The sequence below is a fragment of the Diceros bicornis genome, chromosome 5 (assembly GCF_020826845.1).
Source record: "Diceros bicornis minor isolate mBicDic1 chromosome 5, mDicBic1.mat.cur, whole genome shotgun sequence".
Classification (NCBI taxonomy): Eukaryota; Metazoa; Chordata; class Mammalia; order Perissodactyla; family Rhinocerotidae; genus Diceros; species Diceros bicornis.
This window is the reverse complement of record NC_080744.1, coordinates 10,995,434-11,018,359: the sequence shown is the minus strand read 5'-3', so window position 1 is coordinate 11,018,359 and position 22,926 is coordinate 10,995,434. Positions and strand designations below refer to the sequence as shown.

The 22,926-nt window shown below is 38.1% G+C and overlaps 2 protein-coding genes across 3 annotated transcripts in view; one reads left to right on the top strand and one right to left on the bottom strand.

The window, feature by feature from the left end:
• Positions 1-50, bottom strand: part of SEC23A (SEC23 homolog A, COPII coat complex component) — a 67,480-nt gene extending 67,430 nt beyond the window's left edge. The window contains exon 1 of the mRNA XM_058540684.1: positions 30-50. The gene's annotated coding sequence lies outside the window, so the exon portion shown is untranslated. The remainder of the gene's footprint in view (positions 1-29) is intronic.
• A 1,206-nt stretch (positions 51-1,256) lies between these two features.
• Positions 1,257-21,190, top strand: GEMIN2 (gem nuclear organelle associated protein 2). 2 transcript variants are annotated; one of them, XM_058540685.1, is made up of 10 exons: positions 1,257-1,426; positions 1,825-1,909; positions 3,287-3,376; positions 3,657-3,716; positions 6,856-6,969; positions 8,651-8,695; positions 9,848-9,916; positions 14,918-15,028; positions 16,783-16,841; positions 20,769-21,190. In XM_058540685.1, exons 1-10 carry the CDS (start codon positions 1,257-1,259, stop codon positions 20,806-20,808), a joined length of 843 nt encoding a protein of 280 aa, XP_058396668.1. In that variant the 3' UTR covers positions 20,809-21,190. The 2 variants fall into 2 exon arrangements, with proteins under 2 accessions (XP_058396668.1, XP_058396670.1); XM_058540687.1 differs by lacking the exon at positions 14,918-15,028 and having other exon boundaries at positions 1,267-1,426.
• Positions 21,191-22,926: the final 1,736 nt, after the last annotated feature.

Genomic DNA, 22,926 nt, shown 5'->3' with positions numbered 1-22,926 from the left:
GGAAATCCAGAACTGAAGTCTCTGCTTACCTTTTCTAATTTGTTCTTGATTATAACCAAAAAGTTTGGGGACGAGAGTATCTTCCCATATTTCTTCTCTTTAAGTCTGTTTCTTCCAAAATCAGTAAAATTTATAACCAAGTAACTTCCCAGTTTGACTGCAGCCAGGCAGTGTCTCTCCAAGTCTCCCAGTTGCTTAGTTACCGTTCATGAGCACTAATTCTTCAGCTCTTAACCTAAGGACTGTCCTCCCTTTATCTTCAACCAAGAAAGTGACATTCTGGTTTCGAAATCAATTGCTTGCAAGCTGAAGGCAGTGCTTCAAAAAAAGAAAAGACCTTAAAAATAAACATAAACCTTAGAAAATAAGTCAATTGCATTCACTCAGAGTTTGTTTAGAATGAGACATAACACTTGCATTGTTTCTTGCAATTTATGACCCAGCACAAGCTACTTACTCCATTTCTGCCCTGTTTCCTCACCTGTCAAGCGGAGATAATAGTACCCACCTCACAAGATTCGCCCTAAGGTTAATAATGCTAACTCCCGGGTGTTGGCATTAGCTTTATCCTTTGCACTATTTATATTTAAGCAAAGAGACCTTTCTGAAAAAAGAAAAAAGTGACGGCTACTCTAGGAGTAACATTCATTTCAGATAAACCTGAAATGATAAAGATAAAGCGATCTTTGAAATAACCAAGTACAAGAAATTCCTCTGGAAAATTAATTTTTCATTCATTTGGCGTCAGATGAATCCGGTGGAAGTGGCTCCGCCCCTTTGGGAGAAAGGCACAGTTGTAGGACTTACCCCCTTTCGGTCGCTTTCTTCCCCTACAAAACCGGGGTAATACCACCTACTTCAAAAGGTGGCAGTAACATTACACTACGAAATGTATGTGACCTGTCTACCGGGGGCTTAAAACTTGAGAGCTCAATAAATGATCATTACAGTAATATCGCTCATTAATTCAAAAAACATTTAAGGATCCCTCACTACTACGGACCCATAAAGGTTGGTAATCCGCAGTCTTCACCCGAACCTTAGCAGAGAGAACGGAGGATACCACGCAGGCGTACTTCAGAACCCCTTCTGCCAGGACCTAAATTCGCGGTCTCCATTACACCACCGGAGCCTTAACCTTGAGACAATCAGCATGTTTGCTTATGCGCAATTACGCCCCCTACGCCCGGCCTCTCGCTCAACTCCGCGCCAAAGGTGCCTACTTGTGCGCCTGCGCTGTAACCTAGACTTGGCGCATGCGCTGGGTGGGACTGGCTGGATTGAAAGCCATGGCGTGGGTACCAGTGGAGTCGGCAGTAGAAGAGTTGATGCCCCGGCTGCTGCCAGTGGAGCCCTGTGACCTGACAGAAGGCTTCGATCCCTCCGTACCCCCGAGGACGCCTCAGGAGTACTTGAGGCGGGTCCAGTGAGTGATTCGGCCCGGAGCGGGTGGGCTGGTCGTCCCCCTGCCCGCGGGGCCCCGCTCGACCCCAGTGTTCACGTGATAAAGCCCCGCCTCTTTTGCCGGCCCTCGTCTCCCGCCTGTTGGGGTCTGATCAAGATCCCCTGATTGCATCTTGACGTGGGCGCGTTTCTATGAACTTAATTCTGTAAAACCTGATTACCTGTGTCAAGATGTGTGCTCTTAGATTTCCTTGGTTTCAACCCAGATAATTTCAGAAATGTGTTGTTTAGTACCTCAACTGCGGTTCTGAACTTTTCTTCTGATTTCGTAATGAACTGTAGAAATGCATCACTCGTTTTACTGCACATGAACAAAGCACGATAGTAATCACATTTCTTGCATTTATCATTTATTTGTAGGATCGAAGCAGCGCAGTGTCCAGATGTTGTGGTAGCTCAAATTGACCCAAAGAAGTTGAAGAGGAAGCAAAGTGTGAATGTTTCTGTGAGTTTTATTACCTGTCAGGGGATATTTTTACCCCCACAAATTAAAAGACCAAGGCTCTTTCTATAATATCTGACAGTATCAATTATGAAGTAGATAAGATTTGACTGCACCCTGCAAGGTTAGACGTTTGCTTGTACTTTTTCCCTCAGAAGGATGGTTGGCATTTACTGCCTCCGAAGAGGCTTTCAGTAACCCTGGCGTTCTTGGAGATTTGCTCATTCTTGAGGGACATGATCCAATCCTAAAGGAGTCTTTAAATAGGTTATTTATGCTATGTTTTGTTTTTAAGGAACCTTTTTCCAGTTCTTCATAATTATTGGACTGGTGTTTTATTTAGTGTAGTTTGCATGTTCTAAATTTGACTAGGTTTTCTTTTTGGAAACCCAAATATTTTACACTTTTCCAGCTACTTGCACACTGTGAACGTTTTCATTCTTTTATTTATCCAGCACATTTTTATTAAGCATCTAGGTTGTGCCAGGCACTGGGAATACAACAGAGGATGAGACAGGAAAAGTCCTTACTCTTGTAGAGTTTACATTCTCCTGAGGAAGACAGAGTAAACAAATAAACAAACTAACTAATTACACGTTTGTGACTATTACTATGAAGAAGATTAACATATATAATGACTAATAAATAACAGGGAGAACTACTTTACATAGAGCAATCACAGAAGGTCTCTGAGAAGGTGCTATGTAACCTAAGGTCAGAGGAGAGCTGCGGTTTTTAAATTGTGATAAGTCCTTTTCCTTTTATGTTCGAAATCTGATGTTTATAATCGCGAAATTTTAATTCAGTCACCATAATATGTCATATAATTCCTTTCGGAAGTTTTTAGATGGTGGAAGATGATGTCTTATATACCTAGCTTTTAAAAAGTGACCACAGTAAGTTTTATTTCAAGGCAAAATGTGATCAGTTGTGAACTGTGTGCTGTTTTAGGAAACATAAGTAGCCCTTGTAAAGTCAAGTGTCTTAAATTATTTATCTACATTCTGCCCATACCAAAATTCTTTATTTCTCTTTTTGTTTCAAACTGTTTTGCTATTATAGAAGGATAGTCCTAGATTGTATCTTCAGGGCTCAGATCATTTAGGTTTCTTAGGAACTCCAACTATAAACCATTTGAGATTGCTCTTGTTAAAGTGACTATATAAGGATCTTTTCCTAATGTTTTAAACTCAGACATAAATAGTAAAGTGAAATGCCTACTTTTTTGCATCTGCAAAAAGTACACAATCTTTCTTATATAATTTTAATCATTTCCCTTATTATTGACTCTCCTTCTTGGTTCTACTTTTACTCTGTAGAGGCATGAGATTCTAGTTATACCACTAACATTGATTCTAATGTTTGTGAACTGATCTCTAGCTGTCAGGATGCCAGCCTGCTCCTGAAGGATATTCCCCCACACTTCAGTGGCAACAGCAACAAGTGGCACAGTTTTCAACTGTTCGACAGGTAAGTGTACTTTAATCATTTAATTAAATTAAACTCCTCCCTCCCTCCTTCAGATTTATTTCTGTTCTTAGACTGTAGTTGGAAAAATAAGATTCCTGATTCTGAAGTATAAAGATAATATTTATGGATGAATTACCAAATTATTATCGTAATATTAGACATAACACAGTTTGAAACGTTATTTTCCAAGTTTTAGGGTTGTTAGAATGTTGTATAGAAATTGATTTCTTTTCAGTTATCCCTTCTCTGAAGATCACTTGTCTAACTTTTCTTCCTCTAGAGTGTGAACAGACATAGAAGTCACTGGAAATCGCAACAGTTGGATAGTAACGTGACCATGGTATGTAAGTTTCTCTGTTTAAGTTGTCCAGTGTGTACCTATTTGAAATAGGCCATATGTACTTCCAGTCTTTTAAAGATTCACTTTCTTAGTCCATGTTATTTTCATTCTGTTCCATCTACCATTAACGGTAGCAATTCCATTATATTAGTAGCCTGAAAAGTATAGAGTCAGTATACAACAATGCAAGTTATTTTCATGACAGTTTTAATCCACAGCATCTTGAGAGACTTTGGATGGGTAATTGTTAGGCCTCTACAAGTTTCTAAGGGTTCTTCTAGACATTTGCTTTTTAGGAAATAAATACATTTTCATATTTACAAAAAGACTGAATAAAGGCTTATTGGATTTTCCTGATGAGGAAGTGACGCCAATACCAGTAACAGTGCCTGTCACACACGCCGGAAAGTAGTATTTCCCATGTTTTATCACGTTGGATATAATTTTAAGCTCTTCAGTAGATATTTTCTGTCTGGACTACTGAATAAAAAAAGAGAGTTGGGGAAGAGATAAATACATTGTTCCGGGACAATACTTTTAACGTTTTAGGGAGTCTCATATTCATCCTGAGAATCAAATGAAAGCTATTTATCTTCAGAGGAAAAAAATGCATCTATGCACACAGTTTTGCTCATAGTTTCAGGTGGTTCATAGATTTCAGATTTTAGAAGCATCCTCTAGGCAGTGCTTCCTAACATCTTATACATGGTAGCACGTTGGGATAATGGAGGAGGCTGTTCATATAGTCTAAGCCCACCAGCTGAAAGCTGCGAGATTCAGTATATGGCCTCTCTATGCTTCTTCATACCAGATGGAAGCTCTGCTCTAGGAAAAGTATGAAAGAAACTAACAGCACTTGCCCAAGATCATTTAACTCATAAAAGGTGTAGCTGAGATTCAAACCGAAGTTTGTCTGACTCAAGCCTTTCACAGCCAGCCCTGGAGGTCAGTGGTTAAGATTCGCTCCCACCACCTCAGCCCAGGTTTGTTTCGCATTGAGGGACCCACACCACCCATCTGTCAGTTGTCATACTGTGGTGGCTGTGTGTTGCTATGATGCTGAAAGCTGTGCCACTGGGATTTCAAATACCAGCAGGGTCACTCACAGTGGACAGGTTTCAGTGGAGCTTCCAGACTAAGACAGACTAGGAGGAAGGACCTGGCAACTCACTTCCAAAAGATTGGCCATGAAAACCCTAAGTAGCAGCGCAGCATTGTCTCATAGAGCGCCAGAAGGTGAGACGATGGCACGCAAAGACCGGGCAGGGATCCACTCCACTGTCCACAGGGTCACTAGGAGTCAGAATCCGCTTGACGGCACTAAGAGCAAAAGCCTTTCGGCAGGGCCGGGTAGGTAGGTAGATATCTTTTTTTATTGCTCAGCGTAAGGATTTTTGGGTACATGCTTACTAATTTAAGAAGAAGCCGTATCGATAACGTTATGACAATATAATTTTATAAAAAATGGAAATAATCTAACATGATTCAATAAATTGTGGTCCTTCAAAACTGGAAATTATGTAGCAATATTATATGTTCACATGGCGAATCTAAACATTATGTAAATAATAAAATGAAAAATTTTTAAAGCATGCTTTGATGGCAACTATGTGAACATAAACGTTCATTTAGTGATTTATTCAGTCATTTATCAAGCACTTGCTATATTTAATAATCACGGTATTCATTGCCACCTGAAGCAGAAACAGTCTGTGACGTAAGGGAATAATGGGGAAAGGTGGATACATTGTTCCAGGGCAATAGGTGTTAACTTTTTGGGGGTCTCCTATTTGTCCTGAGGATCTAAGGAAAGCTATTAATCATCAGGGGGAAAAACTGCACCTGTGCAAAGTAAAGTGCAAAGTGTTGTGTACAGGTAAAAATTGTTTGGTTAAGGTAGTTATATTAAGCTGAATGCTTCTCCCCTCTGGTCCTGCTTTTTCCACCTGGCAATGTAGAATAAATCTATTCCTTCTTTGTCTGGACAGCCCTTCATTTATTTATTTTTTTGTTTGTTTATTGCAGTAACATTGGTTTATAACATTGTGTAAATTTCAGGTGTACATCATTATACTTCTATTTCTGCATGGATTACATCATGTTCACCACCCAAATACTAATTATAATCCATCACCACACACAGGTGCCTAATCAACCCTTTTGCCCTCCTCCTCTCCCCTTCCCCTCTGGTGACCACAAATCCAATCTCTGTCTCTGTGTGTGTTTGTTGTTGTTTGTTGATCTCACTGACTACTTAATGAGTAAGATCGTAGGTATTTGACCTTCTCCCTCTGACTTATTTCACTTCGCATAATACCCTCAATGTCCATCCATGTTGTCACAAATGGCTGGATTTCATCGTTTCTTATGGCTGAGTGGTATTCCGTTGTGTATATACACCACATCTTCTTTATCCAGCCGTTCAAGTGAGTGACGTATGTAACCACGTCTGCTTCCCTGGGATAGAGGTCCTTCATTGTAGGCATTCTTAGTGCATTTTTGTCCCATACCCGCTTCCATCTGCATCACCCTCTTTTGAACACACCCTTGCTTGTCAGTGTCCATTAAAGTGTGATCCAGACTGTCTACATCCCACGTATGGTGTGACCCTTGGGCACTGTGTTAGTTTGCTAGGGCTATCCTAACAAAACACCACAGATGGGGTGGCCTAACAAGCTAATTTATTTTCTCACAGTTCCGTAGGCTAGAAGCCTCAGATCAGGGTGTCAGTAGGCTTGGTTTCTTTCGAGGCCTCTCTCTCTGGCTTCCAGATGGCCGTCTTCTCACTGTGTCCTCACGTGGTCTTTCATATGTGCACATGCATCCCTGGTGTCTCTCTGTGTGTCCAAATTTCCTCTTCCTATAAGGACACCTGTCAGATTGGATTAGGGCCCATCCTAAGAGCATCATTTTAACTTAATCTCCTCTAAAAAGGCCCTTTCTCCAAATACGGTCACATTCTAAGTTACTAGAGGTTAGGGCTTTGACACATGAATTTTGGGGGACACAGTTCAGCCCATAACAGGCACCATATGTTTGTGTTGAGGTAGTGTGAATATGGAGAAATCCTCGCTTCTTTTTTCACTGTTCAGTACTAAAAAAATACATAGAAATAAGTAAATTCATTTTTTTCTTTTAGCCAAAATCTGAAGATGAAGAAGGCTGGAAAAAATTTTGTCTGGGTGAGAGGTTATGTGCTGAAGGGGCTGTTGGACCAGCTACAAGTGAAAGTCCTGGAATCGATTATGTACAAGTAGGTGACATGTGGATACACAGATCAGAAAGGATTCTAATTTTGGTGCATCATTTAGTATAAAAACTCAGCAAACTACAGTCTTGGCCAAATCCAGTCTGCAGTCTATTTTTGTACGTTTTTGTGTTTTTAAAGGGTTGTAAAAAAAAACAAACAAATACTATATGACTGAGACTAAATATTAGAAAAAAGCCTAAAATATTTACTGTCAGACTTTTTACAGAAAATGTTTGCCAACCCCTGACTTCGTTTCTTGGCTCTTTAAAAATTGGCAGCCCAGTTTCTAAAATAATGTACTGTGACTTTTTTTTAAGTTGGCTTCGTATCTCTTATGTTATAGCTGTGTGATAATTTTGTGAGTTAGATAGGATTCAGGTTTTTTTTTTTAATGATTAGGCATGGGTCTAACAGTGAGTTATGAGTAATTAAGGAAAGAAAGGAAAGTATCTGATACAGTTAAGTGCTTAAAATGCTTAGCAAACTGCCTATTCTGGAGATGGAATGTTGAGGGTATCTTTCAATTTCACATGGCTTTATTTTCATCATAAATTATCTGGCCAGCTGCTGCTTGTCCTTGAGGATTCACCTGCCATCAACTTTGCAGATGTTCCTGTGGCCCCACTGCATACGTCTGCGTTACTGCTGCCTCCCTGCGCCGTGTTATCTGTTCTCTTCAGTAGACATGTATTGTTTGCTATGTGGTTTTCCCATTTAAAATGAAGTTATCCCAAAAATATAAAAGCTCTGAAAATCACTAAAAAGACCAAGAACCCAATAGAAACAACAGGCAAAGGATATAAAAAGACATCTCACAGAAAGAAAATGTGGATTGTTCTTATGTGAGAAGATGCCCAAACTCTCTTGTAATAGAAATGTAACTCATAACTCCACTGAGCTGCAATCTTTCAGGTAACGTTGGCTGAGAAACTTTGATAAACTGTGTTGACAGAGCTGGGAAAACAGGCCCTCTTGCACATGGTGGTGAGAGTGTAAACAGATTCAGATCTCTAAGGAGCTAATTCAGCAGTTTCGTATGCAACCTGTTGTTCTTTTGGATAATATCCCTAATGTATATTACATTTCAAAATGTGTTTCAACTTGACAAAGAATTAAAATTTATTTATTTAGATTGTTTTTACAAAATATATACAAGTAAAATACACCGTGTGAAAGAATCATTTAAGGATGCAAGAGTTTAATGCATATCCTCTTAAGTTTCTCTCAAGTTGGTGTTGTTTTCATAATCAAGGCTCTCAGCATTAAACTCCAAGTAGTTTTTTTAATTGTATCAGATTAGGTTTGAAAAAAATCATTCTAATTCAAGGGCCCTTAATTCCTGAAAATGTTGGCTTTAGCTGAAGATTTTGAAAAAGTTGACATGTGAATGTCAGTATCAATAGTATAGTATCATTTTTTTAAATGTCATACTTTAACACTTTCGTTACTAAAATTATTCTTTATTTTTAAATTTACATATTCAGATTTCAAGACATTATTTTCTTGGGCATTACCAGCATAATAGTTTATGGAATATTTTAAGGTAATGAGCAATGAAGGAATTTTCTTTTATCCATTCTTTGTTTTTAAATAACAGTGTGGTGAGAAATTCACCAGTTTGAAAAAATAACGAAGCCCCCCTTATAATATCATTTAGTAAATTTCAGTCTCATTTTTCTTTCAGATTGGTTTTCCTCCTTTGCTTAGTATTGTAAGCAGAATGAATCAGGTAAAATCCATCTAATAAGGATATATATATATGTATGCATTCTTTTGGTTGCAGTGTGTGAGAAAGTATTTGAAACATTTACTGAATACTACAGTATGCAAGACCCTGTCCTAAACCCTTTAACAGTTCTTATTCAATCCTTACTACAACTTTATATGGGGAGTTATTAATATCCGTTTTTTATAGATGAGGAAACAAAATTGGAAGTTAAGTAACTTGTAGGTGGTTTTCCTGCAAGTTTTAATGGCAGCAAGGGGATTCAGTCCAGGGTGATCTAATTCCAGAACTCATGCTCTTAGTCGTGGTGCTGAACTATTCAGTTGTGTACATTTCAGTTATAAGTCTTAGGTTCTGGGGTTTGAGGTAAATACTAAGATTAGATTGCTATCTCTAGTTCCAGATGTCCTACACATTCCATTAAGAATGAAATACCTAATTTCTTGGGTCAAAAGGGGAGAAATACGGACTTTGATTCTTCAGTCTTTAAGACTAGGAACTCTGTGACCCATTTAAAGAGCAAATGAAAACTTTGATTGTTTCGCCTTCACATAGCATTGGGGACCCTTGGAAGATCAGTTTATTTAAGGGTATACGCTGTTATATATCATATACTGGCTGACAGTGTCGCTTACTGGATCATTTGTGTGAAGATACTGTAGTAGTCATACTAAATTCGATGAGAGTGATTTTTGTAAGTGTCTAACTCTGTTTAATGAGCCAGAGAATATTTTCAACAGTTTGATAAATTCTATCTGTAATATTTTTACAACAGATCTTTCTCTAGCTTTTTAGATTTGTCCTTTGATTAAATGAAAATTATCTGAAGATATTTATGCAACGATTTTTTTTAAGAGCACATGAAATTTTTCAAATAGTTACAAACTAATTTTGTGGTTACAAACTAAATCCTGGAGTTGAAACCAAGGTATTATACTTGAAAATGTATAAGAATATTTGTCTAAAAAGCCTCTTCTCACTGAGTGAGCCATCTAATCAAATTACTAGAGTCACAGTTTTCTCTGGAAGTCTAAAGAATGGGGCCATTTTAAATATCAGAGTTGCTTTCTAACTAAACTTAATGAAACTCATGTTGAACTTGTCAATTTTTTATTACTAATACAATTCTTCCATCTCCTTCCTGCTTTTTTTTAGGCAACAGTAACTAGTGTCTTGGAGTATCTGAGTAATTGGTTTGGAGAAAGAGACTTTACTCCAGAATTGGTAGTATTGCATCTTTTTGTTTTCATAATGCAAACAAAATTATATATGCTTATCTTATGTGTGAGCTATGACTCTACAGTATTTCTATATGTGTGTGTGTATTATACATACATGTATAACTATATATAATGCAAACAGTGCTTGTTGTGAAATAAGGAGCTTACACTAGAATGTAAATCAACATACTAGCTTCATTGAGAAAGTCTTGCTGTGGAAAAAAAACTCAACTAAAGAGTTGATTTATATCCTGGGAGAAGCTGCTTATCGTGGCAGACCAGTAATAAACAGGTCACAGACTGGCAACCAGTCTGCAGACCCCATTTTGTAGCACTGGCTTAAAGAAGTTTGAAATGCATTTTCTAAAATGGCCTTGAAATCCAGTCCACGAAAGAATATCAGAAATACCAACAATAATGGTATGCACTGTGTACCAGGCATTGTTCTGAGGACTTTGTACGTAATAACTCCTCGAATCCTCCAATAAGCTGTGAGCTGTTATTTCCTCTTTACGAATAAGGAGACTGGAGCAAACAGGGATCAGGGACTTGCTGAGGGTCACACAGGTCATAACGGGCAGAACTGAGACTCAGGCCCGGGCAGTCTGGCTCTACTCTTAACAGCTGTGCTGTACTGCCTGTCTATTTTATTGCTGTATATTCATAGCTCATTTTCATCTCCAAAATTGGGTAAATTTGTTGGGTGTTATATAAATGAATTATCTGCCTAATTCTATAAGAAGAGGTTTTATCATCCTTTGAAGTTAGATTTCTTTTTTTCGTTTGGTGAGGAAGATTTACCCTGAGCTAACATCCATTAGCAGTCTTCCTCTTTTTTTTTTTTTTCTTAAGGAAGATTAGCCCTGAGCTAACATCTGTGCCCATCTTCCTGTATTTTGTATGTGGGATGCCTCCACAGCATGGCTGATGAGCAGAGTAGGTCCACACCCGGGATCTGAACCACAAACACAGGCCACTGAAGCAGAGCACGTGGAACTTTAACCACTCGGCCTTGGGGCCAGCCCCATGAAGTTAGATTTAATTTTTAGAGACAAATATTTTTCACAATTGAGGATATTAGTGAGAGTGTATCTGAGGCTCCAGTGCTCCCTGTCAAAACATACAATATGACCTTTGCCCTCAGAAGCTTACATGTGCTGGGAGAGACAGACACACCCACACTGCAGTATAGTGTGTAAGTTTCCCAGCCTGCCATGCAGCCAAGTGGCTAAGTTTCTTCCATATGTATAATGACCCTATTCTATATCACTAGATTTTCATTTTTGATTTTTATATTTTCATTCTTTTAAATCTCTGCTATATAACGTACTTTTTTTGTGTGTGTGTGAGGAAGACCAGCCCTGAGCTAACATCTGCCAATCCTCCTCTTTTTGCTGAGGAAGACTGGCCCTGAGCTAACCTCCGTGCCCATCTTCCTCCACTTTATATGGGACGCTGCCACAGCATGGCTTGCTAAGCGGTGCGTCAGTACACGCCTGGATCCGAACCAGCGAACCCTGGGCCGCCGCAGCAGAGCGTGCGCTTGACCGCTTGCGCCACGCGGCCGGCCCCTATAACGTACTTTTTAAGGGGAAAAAATTTATGTTTAAGATCACTGTTTCTGATTCAGTGGTCATGCGTGTCTTTTACATAGTTGTAATTAATGTATATATTCTGGCTTTTTTAGCTCATGTTTCATATGTATATTTCTATATCAATGTAATTTACAGAATTGCCATTGTCTTAATGTCTCACATTTTACTTTGATTCTCTCATTATTGACCATTTGAGTTCTTCCTTATATTTTACAATCATGACTAAATTATAAACATTTATGCTAATTTCTTTTTTTATTCATTTCTCAGGATATTTCTAGAATAGAATTATTGGATCAAGGTTCTATAAGCCTTTGTTACATTCTGCCAGATTGCTTTCCAGAAGACATAAACCAGTTTATAATGCCATCAGCAAGGGATTCTTAATATTTCTCTTCCCTGCAACCCTATAAGTTGAACCATGTGAAATTGCCTTTTTTGTAGGTTAAAAACATTTGATTATCAGCAATTCCATATGGTTCAATCTAACATTTTATAATTTGTGTTTGTTTTTCACATTTAATGAATTTATAGTAGTACTTCAAAGTAAATGTAATTTACATTTCTTTTGGTGTCAGTGAAACAGTATTTTTCCCATGCATTGGTATTATATTCCCATGTATTAGCTACACCTTCAGTAGATAACTTTGTTTATATTCTTAGGCTGTTTATTCATTGGAATCTAGATATTGAACTTTAAATTCTATGTCGGTTCTTTCTGTTTGATAGTGACCTTTTATCAGTATTATTTAGCTGACCTGTTTTCCTTCTCTTTTGTTAATCTTCATTTTTTCTTTGGATTATTTTTTTTAACTTCTAAAGATTACCTGCTCAACAAGGTGATAAGTTTGACTTTTCCTGCTAATTAGTGGAAACATATTACCAGACAGTAGCGGTATTTGCTAGAGGAATCATTAAAGTGTTTCTGAACCACTGACAACTGATGTGCTCAATTTTAACCTGATTAATCCTTTGAGTCTTATTTTGAGTATTCTGTATCTTAAATCAACAGTGTTTAATTCCTGTATCCAAATAACCATACCATCAGAATTCTAATATTGAGAATATCAGTGTTTAGAGTAAAACCTGTGTCACAGGAAGTTTGCTTATCATAAACCAGCAGAAGGAAAAAGGAACCTTTTTTTTTATTTGTTTACTTAGGATTACTTGTCTAATATTCTTTTGAGAAATACAGCCTTATTTTATCATCCAAGTGTGAAGCTATTAAGGAAGGTTTTCAGCTGTTCAGTTTTGTGTTTTGCTTTTAGTTTTTGGCATGTTGTCACAGTTGCTCGCTGACTTTGAGAACAGGACCCTTTCAGTATAGATACATCTTAGACAATCAGCTCCTTCTAAGTGTAGAGGCCATTTGAATACCTGAAAGCCAGTTTTCTGTAGTGAATGTGTCCCTGAAAATTTGAGTCAAGCTGAAATGTATAATAGCTTTTTTAATGTAGAAGAGAATTCCGCTCACTGTTTGTAAAAGAAACCTGGGTGTGAATCTTTTTAAGAAGAAGTCATATTGATTTGGGGTTGCGTGAGGAGCTAGCTTAGTGTTGCATAAATTGCTATTTAAACTTTGTTCTGATATTTTTCAGGTTTCCCCACAGTGATGTGTTGCTCAGCATAAACTCAGTCATATACGCTGCTGGTGGAAATATAATTTGTTATAACCTTTCCAGGGTGCAATTTAGTGATTGTGTATCAGAAACTTTTATGAACATATGTACCTTTTGACACCACCATTTCATTTCTAGGAGTTTAGCCCAAGAAATCAATCAGAGATGCTCTAAAACTTACGTTCAAAGATATTTATCACAGTATTTTTTTGTATAACAGTAACAAACATCCGAAGTGCTTAACCAATAGGAAATCGGTTAAGTAAATTATGGTGCATCCATGGAATACTCATTTCACAAATATTTTAATTAAGCTCCTATTATGTTCCAACTCTAGACTAAGTTCTAAGGGTATAATATCTATCATTACAGTCTCACCCAGTTTGGGGAAAGAAAGAATAAATTAGCAGTGACAGGAAAGTATGATAAGTGCTTGGTTAAAGAGTATATTAGTGCCATGTTGAGACTAATAATATTCTCTTGTTAATCCCATTTAACCACTCGGGAAATGTTTATTATGTATTGCAAGTGAAAAAGATGGCTGCATTATTAGTGTTATTACAATGATGGAACTGTGTTTTTTTAAAGTTCCTACATATACATAGGAAAAAGATGAACATTTTAAAAATTAGCAGAGAGCCGGCCCCGTGGCTTAGCGGTTAAGTGCGCGTGCTCCACTACCGGCAGCCCGGGTTCAGATCCTGGGTGCGCACCAACGCACCACTTCTCCGGCCATGCTGAGGCCGCGTCCCACATACAGCAACTGGAAGGATGTGCAACTATGGCATACACCTATCTACTAGGGCTTTGGGGAGGAAAAAAAAAAAAAAAGGATTGGCAATAGATGTTAGCTCAGAGCCGGTCTTCCTCAGCAAAAAAGGGAGGATTAGCATGGATGTTAGCTCAGGGCTGATCTTCCTCACAAAAACAATAAATAAATAAAAAAAAAAAAATTAGCAGAAATTTTATCTGGATGATGAGATTGTAGGTTTGTTGTTTCCTTTGTGCTTTTTGTATTCTTCAGTTTTTCTGCATTGAGTATATATTCCTTTTGTAATTGAAAAGAAAAACTCATTTTAAAAGGGGATGGGAGGGCTGGCCCCGTGGCTTAGCAGTTAGGTGCGAGCACTTTGCTGCTGGTGGCCCGGGTTCAGATCCCGGGCGTGCACCGACGCACCGCTTTTCTGGCCATGCTGGGGCCGTGTCCCACATACAGCAACTAGAAGGATGTGAAACTATGACATACAACTATCTAGTGGTGCTTTGGGGGAAAAATAAATAAATAAAATAATTTAAAAAAAAAAGGGGGGGATGGGATAAATGTAGCTTGCCATGGTATTTATAGAAGTATCACAACATTATTTCATCTAGAGTATAGTTCCTATGTGTAGACCCAGCGGATTAAGTTGTAAAGTGGTTTGTATATCTGTCTATAGAGGACAAAGAAAAAAAAATGTGTCTTAATTTTTGCAAAGATTAATACACATCTTAATGTAGTTTTCTACCTTTGAATTAGGATTTCAACTGTAGTAAGAATCTCTGAAACAAACTCTTTGGGGGTTAGGATATTTTGAAGCATCTAATGTTCTGTGTCTATAGTTCAGAGATACAAAAGCAATCACCTGGCTCTCTGGATGACCCTTTGTTGTCTGTATCTAAACACAATACAGTTAAATGTTCTATGAGTTTATTCATAGCAAATTACCAGACACAACATTGGACATTTTTTAAAATAAGTTAAACTTATGATGCAGTATTTGCCTCCTTACTACTTTTTTAAATTCTATTTAGGGAAGATGGCTTTATGCTTTATTGGCTTGTCTTGAAAAACCTTTATTACCTGAGGCTCATTCGCTGATTCGTCAACTTGCAAGAAGGTGCTCTGAAGTGAGGCTCTTAGTGGTAAGTTACAGCTTACTACAAGTTGAAAGCACTCACTAGTTTATGTGGTGATAAAGAAGGATTCCAATGAAATAGGAAAATGTGTAATATTTTATTAGCTGGGATTCGATTTGTCCACATAATAGAAAGGCCCAAAATAACAGTAGCTTAAATAAAATGGCAGTGTTTTTCTCAGATAAAGGAGGTCTGAAGGTAGGCAGTACCCAGGCCTTTGAGCTCGGCCACATGTGGCTTCCATCCTCAAGCTCACCTCATAATGCCAGGTGGCTGCTGGAGCTCGGCCGTTATATTTCACTACAGGAAGCTGGAAAGAAGAAGAGAGGAAAGTCATCCCCTCTAAAGAGACTTCCCAGAGGTTCCACAAGCACATCTACGTGGCTCGTTGGCCAGAATTTAGTCAGGTGGCCATAAGGAACTATAGGAGATGTTTACTTTTAGCTGGGTGGCAGTGTGCCTAGCTAAAAATGAGCCTCACTTGCTAAATAGTAAGGGGAGACAAGAAGCTCGAGTGGTCAGCTAACAGTCTGGCTCAATTGTTTTGAATTTCTCCATCAGACCCTTCCTCTAACTCATGCCTACAGCATTACAATATAAATTAATTTGATGCCTGATTAAGCCACTTCTGATTTTTTTTCTTTCAGCCCTTCTTTCTCCTCCATAAAATGTATACTTGTTCTCCATTGACTGCTCCAAAATATTTTCATTAAACATCCATGATATGGCCCAAACTAACTTACCTGGCCTGTATTCCAAGCAAGTGTACTTGCTACCCACTAAGTACTCCCCCAGCTTTGTTCCTAGACCTTATTCCCTCTCCAGAAGTGCCTTTTCACTCTCTTCCGATCTGCATCTGAGTACCATTTACTTTTCACAATCCAGCTCTTATGTCACCACTTTCTATGATACTTTCCCTCATCCTAACAACTAAAAAGAACCTCTCCATCCTCTGTTTTCCCAGTATACTTTGTATCTTTTCTGTGGCACTTGACACATTTTTCCTTTCATTAAACCTAATATGGATATTTTATCTTCTGTACTATTAGCAGGTAATATGTTTTATTCAGCTTGGTTCCATATAGTGCTTGGCACATAGAAGAATTGAATACACTAATATGAAAGTGTGTCCTGAGTTTGAATTAATATCTGTTATAACATTCCTCAATAGGTTTATTATTCTATTCTTTAGAATGTATAAAAATAAATTTCGTACTCTGTAAGACTACTTCCCATGTGTCTTTGAGCTGTTATTTTAAGAAATATTTAAAGTGACCTTTGTAAAATATATAGTTCAGGAACAACGTCCATAGTAATTGAGAACCCTGATCTAGAATATTTTCTGGTATGTCTTACACTGGAAGCCACGATTTCACCTCTTGTCAATTTTAAGTTCTTTAAAAAATATTTGTATATTTTTTTTTCATTACTGTCCAGTTAGGACATAGGCTTTTTCTGCTCTACTTGGAACTTGGAACCAGGAAGTATCTCTCCCCCAAGTCATCGTCCTCAGAGCCGTCAGCTCTTGCTTCTTTTCCCTGTTTAGGACCTTTCTTTAAAAGATGATCTTAGATGTTTCTCAAAGGATCATTAATTCTACAGTTTTCTCCTTTTTCTGTGAGGTTTTCTAAGATTTCCCTGTGATTATTACTATCCTCTAATAAAATTTTCATGTTTTGCATCTTAAAAGGAAATTTATTTCAAAAATATTAGGAGAGAAGAGACTACACTTTAAACTTACTTTGTTTTTTTTTTTTCAGGACAGCAAAGATGATGAGAGGGTTCCTGCTTTGAATTTATTAATTTGCTTGGTGAGCAGGTAAGTAATCGTTGGCTTCTTGCTTTATAATAGGATTATTAATGGTGGTAGAGAGTACTGTTTCCATTTTACAGTGGAGGAAATTGAGGGGTGAGGAAACAGTATTATATGTGTCACAGTTCCCTTTGTTTCTAGCTTTTTTCTATAAGTAGTGCTGCACTGAACATCCTTATACCTACAGCTCTATTACTTCCTAAGGGTCAATTCCTAGAAACAAGTTAAGGGCATGCATGCACTTTAAGATTTTATTTATTTATTTATTTTCCCCCCAAAGCACCAGTAGATAGTTGTATGTCACAGTTGCACATCCTTCTAGTTGCTGTATGTGGGACGCGGCCTCAGCATGGCCGGAGAAGCGGTGCGTCGGTGCGCGCCCAGGATCTGAACCCGGGCCGCCAGCAGTGGAGCGCGCGCACTTAACCGTTAAGCCACGGGGCTGGCCCCATGCATGCACTTTAAAACTGAGGTATTTCTTGCCAGTTTGCCTTCCAGAAAGCTCATACCATTCTGTGTTCCCACTAACGTGTCAGTGAGAGTTCCCATCTTCTATTCAACACTGGGCATTTTCAGTTGATATAAATATTTCCATTCTAATAATAAAAAGATACAAATTATTTTTATTTGCATTTGTTTGATTACCAGTGAGGGGAGAACATGTTTCATTTTATTGAGGTTGTATTTTTGTTTAATTGCCTGTGTGCTGTGTTCATTTTCAGTTGGGACATATTTTTATTCAGTATGTGTTTGATTTCGTTTCTTGAAATTCACCTGGATTTAATTGAAAACTTTTTCATATTCTCAATTCTTGCATGTTAGTACGTGTGTATATGTACTTATATGTATACACACAACTATTGCTTTTAGGTCTCTTTTTGGACTTGATATTTTTGTTCATTGGTCAGTGTTTTTACTCCAGTGCCAATACCTTTTTAAGGCTTTATTTATATTTAAATATTGAGAAGGTAAGTAATCCTCTGTCTGTTTTTCCCTCCCCCAAATAGGACACTTTTTCAGAATACACACACATTCAACATGTAGTTTCTTGATCTACAATAGTTATGCTGCTGCTGATAGTTAACACTGGGCAGAGAGAGGTTAAAGAACTTTCCTGCCATCACAAAGCTAGTAAATGGCAGAGGTACGGTCCAAACCCAGGCAGCTTTACTGCAGACTAAGCTCTTTCTATGCTGATCACCAAGTCAGTACCTACCTCATCTGCAGGTGGTAGGATTAAATGAGAGGATACAGCATTGCCCTGAGCACTGTGTATACAGTATCTCTAATCCTTCCCACAACTCAAGGGGTTCTTATTTCCTTTGCAGATGAGGACACAGTTTCGGAAAGATTAAGTAATTAAGGTTCAGTAAGCTAGTACTTAATGGAACCAGAGACTTAAACATATCATCTGACTGTTAGTCCACTGATATTTTATAATATTATGCAATTATGAGAGAAGAAATATCCAAGTGTATTGGTCATTTTTTTTCCCTGAAAAAGTTAGGTAAAAATGGAAAAAAATTCTAGAGTAGAAAAGTTTCTGAGGGCCGGCCCCATGGCTTAGCGGTTAAGTGCGCGTGCTCTGCTGCTGGTGGCCCGGTCCCGGGCGCGCATCGATGCACCGCTTCTCTGGCCATGCTGAGGCCGTGTCCCACATACAACAACTAGAGGGATGTGCAGCTATGACATAAAACTATCTACTGGGGCTTTGGGGGGAAAAATAAATAAATAAATAAAATCTTTAAAAAAAAAAGAAAAGTTTCTGAGACTACAGGCTTCAGTTAGGAATACTTATAGATGATTATAGTAAATTTGAAAAAAGTAACGTAGGCCTTGACTCTCTTTGCAGTAGCAGCTTCAATACAAGTGCCGGATATTGTTATAAGTCTCATGTTTTCTATTGTTGGTTTTGGTTGGTGGTAGCTTTAAGACGTAACTGCTAATTCATAGAAATACCTACTCAAATGAGTGGAATCCCATTCAGACAGGATCCAATAGCTGTATGTTAGCCACCTTCATTATTTTACCAAGGATAATTTTTTTAAGCTTCTTATTATGGAGATTTTCAAACACATACGAATGTAGTAGAATAAACCCCCCAGACCAATGCATCACCAGGCTCAGCAATTGTTAACTCTTCACCAGGATGTTTCATTTATCCCATCTTTTTTGTCAGTGTATTTTAAACGAATCTCAGACGTGTCATTGCTTCTGTTTTAATGTATCTAGCTGATAAGGACTTGTTAAAAAAACATGACTGCAATACTGGTATCACCCCTAGTAAATTTAATAACAACTCCACAGTATCATCTGATGTCCAGTCCATGTTTCATATTCCGTAATTGGCCCACAAATGTCTCTTCACACTTGAATTGCTCAAATCGGGCTCCAAGTAAGGTGGGCTCGTTGCATTTGTTTGAAGTCTCTTACGCCTCTCCATTAACCCCCTGGCTTTTTTTCTCTGCCATTTATTTGTTGAAGAAACTGGGTCCTTTGACTTGTAAAATTTCCCACATTTTGGTTTTGACGACTATATCTTCATAGTGGTGTTTAACGTGTTGTTTTCTGTAAACCGGAAGGTAGGTCTAGAGGGTTGGTTAGAGAGTGTTTCTTGTTTGTTTGACAAGACTCCATGGTGCTGTGGTGTCACGTCAGGAGGCACACAGTGTCGAGTTGACCCTCTGTTAGTGGTGACAAAGTTGGTCACTGCATTCAGGTAAAGGGATATTATAGTCGTTATTCTTTTTGATGCTCACATTGTCCCATCTCTGGCCAGAGGGAGCCCTGCAGGTCGAGTCCTGTGCTTTCTGTTACATAACCCTAGTGGTCTTCTGTAGCTTTCCTGCTTTCTGGGCTACCAAGATGATCCAAAGGTGTTTTGGATATTCCTGGCTCCAGCTCTGGAATCAGTCTTTTCTCCCAGGAGTGCTCGTTCCTCTTAAAGTAGAAAATGGTATTTAGAGTCCACAATTTGGACATTAGGGAAGCTAGTTGTTATTAGGTTGGTCATTGCATTTAGGCCTTTTCAGTGAACAGAGCTAGGAAGTATGTATTTTTTAGAAAGAGAAATATAAAATTGTGTTCAAATTGATGTTTAAGTTGTAATTTAAGTTTACATGAGTTTTCTTTAATGTTATATTTCTTTTCTCGTATGCTGAAAATTTGGGTTTCTGATGACATTAACATAATTGTTGGCTTTATCCTGCAATATGCACATCATAGTTTCAGAAAAGCAATACTAATAATGTTACTGATAGTAAAACCATTGAAATCACTTTAAGAATTCTTGGTAGTTCTTTTTGTCTCTGTTGTATCTCACTAGCGACATGTATCAGAACATCATATTTAAGGTCGCTTGAAATTATTTTCCTCTGTGTGGTTATGCCACCAAGTTGATAGATAAGATTCATTTGGTGGAGTTTGATTAGTGATTTCTTTTTTTGCTTGTTTCACAATTACATAAAATATTTACATTGTTCCAAAGTTAAAATTATAATTCAAGGTACATTTGGAATATTTTAGAATCTACCTTTATCCTCTCTAGCCTCTTTTCTCCCTTCTGTAGTTATCTATTTTATTATTAATTTTTGGTTTATCCTTAAAGTCATTGTTTCTTTTTAAAAGTATAAGTAAATATATATAAATATATCTGCATTCCTACACATGCTCACAAAAGGCAGCATACTAAAATACTGTTGTGTACCTTGTTTCATTCACTTCATAAATCCTGGAAATCACGCTGTAGCAGTGTCGATATTTTCCTCGCTCGTTTTTTGCGACAGCCTCGTAGTCTTCCACTGTGTAGATGGCCTGTAGTTTGTTCAGCCAGCCCCGTTATTGGTGGACATTTGAGTTGTTTGTGGTCGTTTGCTATTACAAGTAGTGCTGCAATTAGTATTTTTAAGCATACTTAAATTCTTTTCTCACTAGGTATTTTGACCAGCGCGATTTAGCTGATGAGCCGTCTTGATGTAGCTGGTCTCTCGGGGATAGAAGATACTGGTGATGAAGGCAGCCTGCGTCTGAGGAGGCGCAGCGCCAATTCAAGTGCAGATTGCATCACAGCTGCAACACCGTGTGAAGGGCCTCATCTTCACCTGTGCACCTCCACTTGCTATCCAGAAGACAGACTGTATCGTTTTGAGTGTCTGAAGTATCTTTGGAAAATCCCACCCAGATGTTGATGAACAATTTAGACAGTTTTCTGTAATCACATGCTTTTAAAACAAATTGAGTGTCATTTATTGGTGAAGCATCCTGCACAGAAACTGTATGATGACATTTTACAGAGGCCCTTGGTGCTGTTTCATTGTTATTTACATATATACATATAAAATTTTATTGAAAATGTGTTTTCGTTACTAAAATTTTGTTTTGACGCTTGAACAAAAGACAATGGATAAATGTCCTTAGTGTTAGAATCAAGGTAATGTAGATTAAATGGCAACTGTGTTCGTAGTCAGCAACAAAATTAATCAAACATTTTCCCTTTAAGCTCAATACTTTTATTTTTAAATACTTTATTGTGCAAACAAAACTTTTTCTTTACAAATAATTTTTAATACCTTAATAAGTCAACTGTTTTAATTTTTCTGTCAGATCTTTTGTTCTATCACTTATAGTTTATCTATTTCTATATCAGGTAGGAATGTTTTCTACTTTAACAGAAGATCCAAGTAGCAGTGGTTTTTCAAACAGGGATTTTTTTTTTCTCACGTAACAAGAGGTCTAGAGGAGCTGGCTGCTGGCACTGGTTCAGTGACTCCATGATGCCAAGACCTCTGAGAGCCCTTGGCCTCTTGGCCCTTCCCTCCTGGTAACAAGCTGGCCACTGCAGTTCAAGGCAACGTGTCTGTATTCAAGACAGGAAAAGCGGAGAAGGAGGCAGAGCATTCCACATCTGATCCTTTTCTGTTAAAAGCAAAACATTCCGCAGATATCCGCAGCAGATGTGTGTTCATCTGTTGGCCACAAGCATGTAAGATGGTCACCTCTAGCTCCAAGAAAGGTGGGGAAATGCAATTGTAAGCCTTTCCAGTCTTTCTAATGGAAGGTGGAAAAGGAAAAAGGGGTTGGGAATAACTGTGGATCAGGCAGCCAGTAGTTTTGCCGCTGGTTATAAATGGAGCAGATGTAATTTCATATTTGAATCTTTTCTGTTATGTCATCATAAAGCTAATTTTTAAATGGAAGCTTAATAGTTCAAGCTGTATTTTACCATAATTTAAACATTCTCCCACTATTGGATATCTAATCTGTTTTCAGCGTTGATCCAGCATAGGAAACGCTGCCGTGAATACCTTCGAGTTCATGGCTTTCCTTTCTTTGACCAAAAGTTCCCAAGAGTAGGGCTGCAATTCACAAGAGTCTCTCAGTTAATATTGCATTTGAAAACTTGGCTTAACTGAGGTTTTAAAAATTAGGGATTGATTTTTGTTTCTCATGTAATAATTCTGCTGTAAGAAGGTAGGGCTGGTGCAGCAGCTCTACAATATCTTAAATGTCCTGGGCTGCATCCAGATTTCTCTTTCATCGGTTTCATTGTGTAGCTTTCATCTTTTTTAGTCATGATATGGTTGCTTTATCTCTTGCTTCATGTCGAAATTCCAGGAAGGATTAGAAAGCACTACCCCTTCTTGTTGAAGACTCCCCTATATCAGGGGAGCAAAGTGTTACGTGAAACCCTCAACTTACATATCATTTAACAGAGTTAAGACATTTTCTAATTATAAAGAAAGCTGGAAAATGTAATTTTTTAGCTGAGCACATTGCCACTCAACCAAAAATGGGGTTCTGTTAGAAAAGAGAGTGCGCATTGGGGAGGCAGCCAGCAGTGTCTACCATAAAGAGTTTAGATTTCCAACCTACACCACAACTAGCTGTGTTATAGCCTCACATTGTTTTGTTGATTTGATGCTTGGCGGGGGGGAGGGTGGGAGGGGGCAGGTGTAGGGGCTGATTTAATAAAGGTAAAGTGTCAATTCCTGTTTTAATTTACACTTCCTCCATAGCTAGTGGCTGAACATGTAGTTATGCACACGACTCACAGGGAAGAATTAAATTCCTGAGGACTAGGTGACATAAAAGA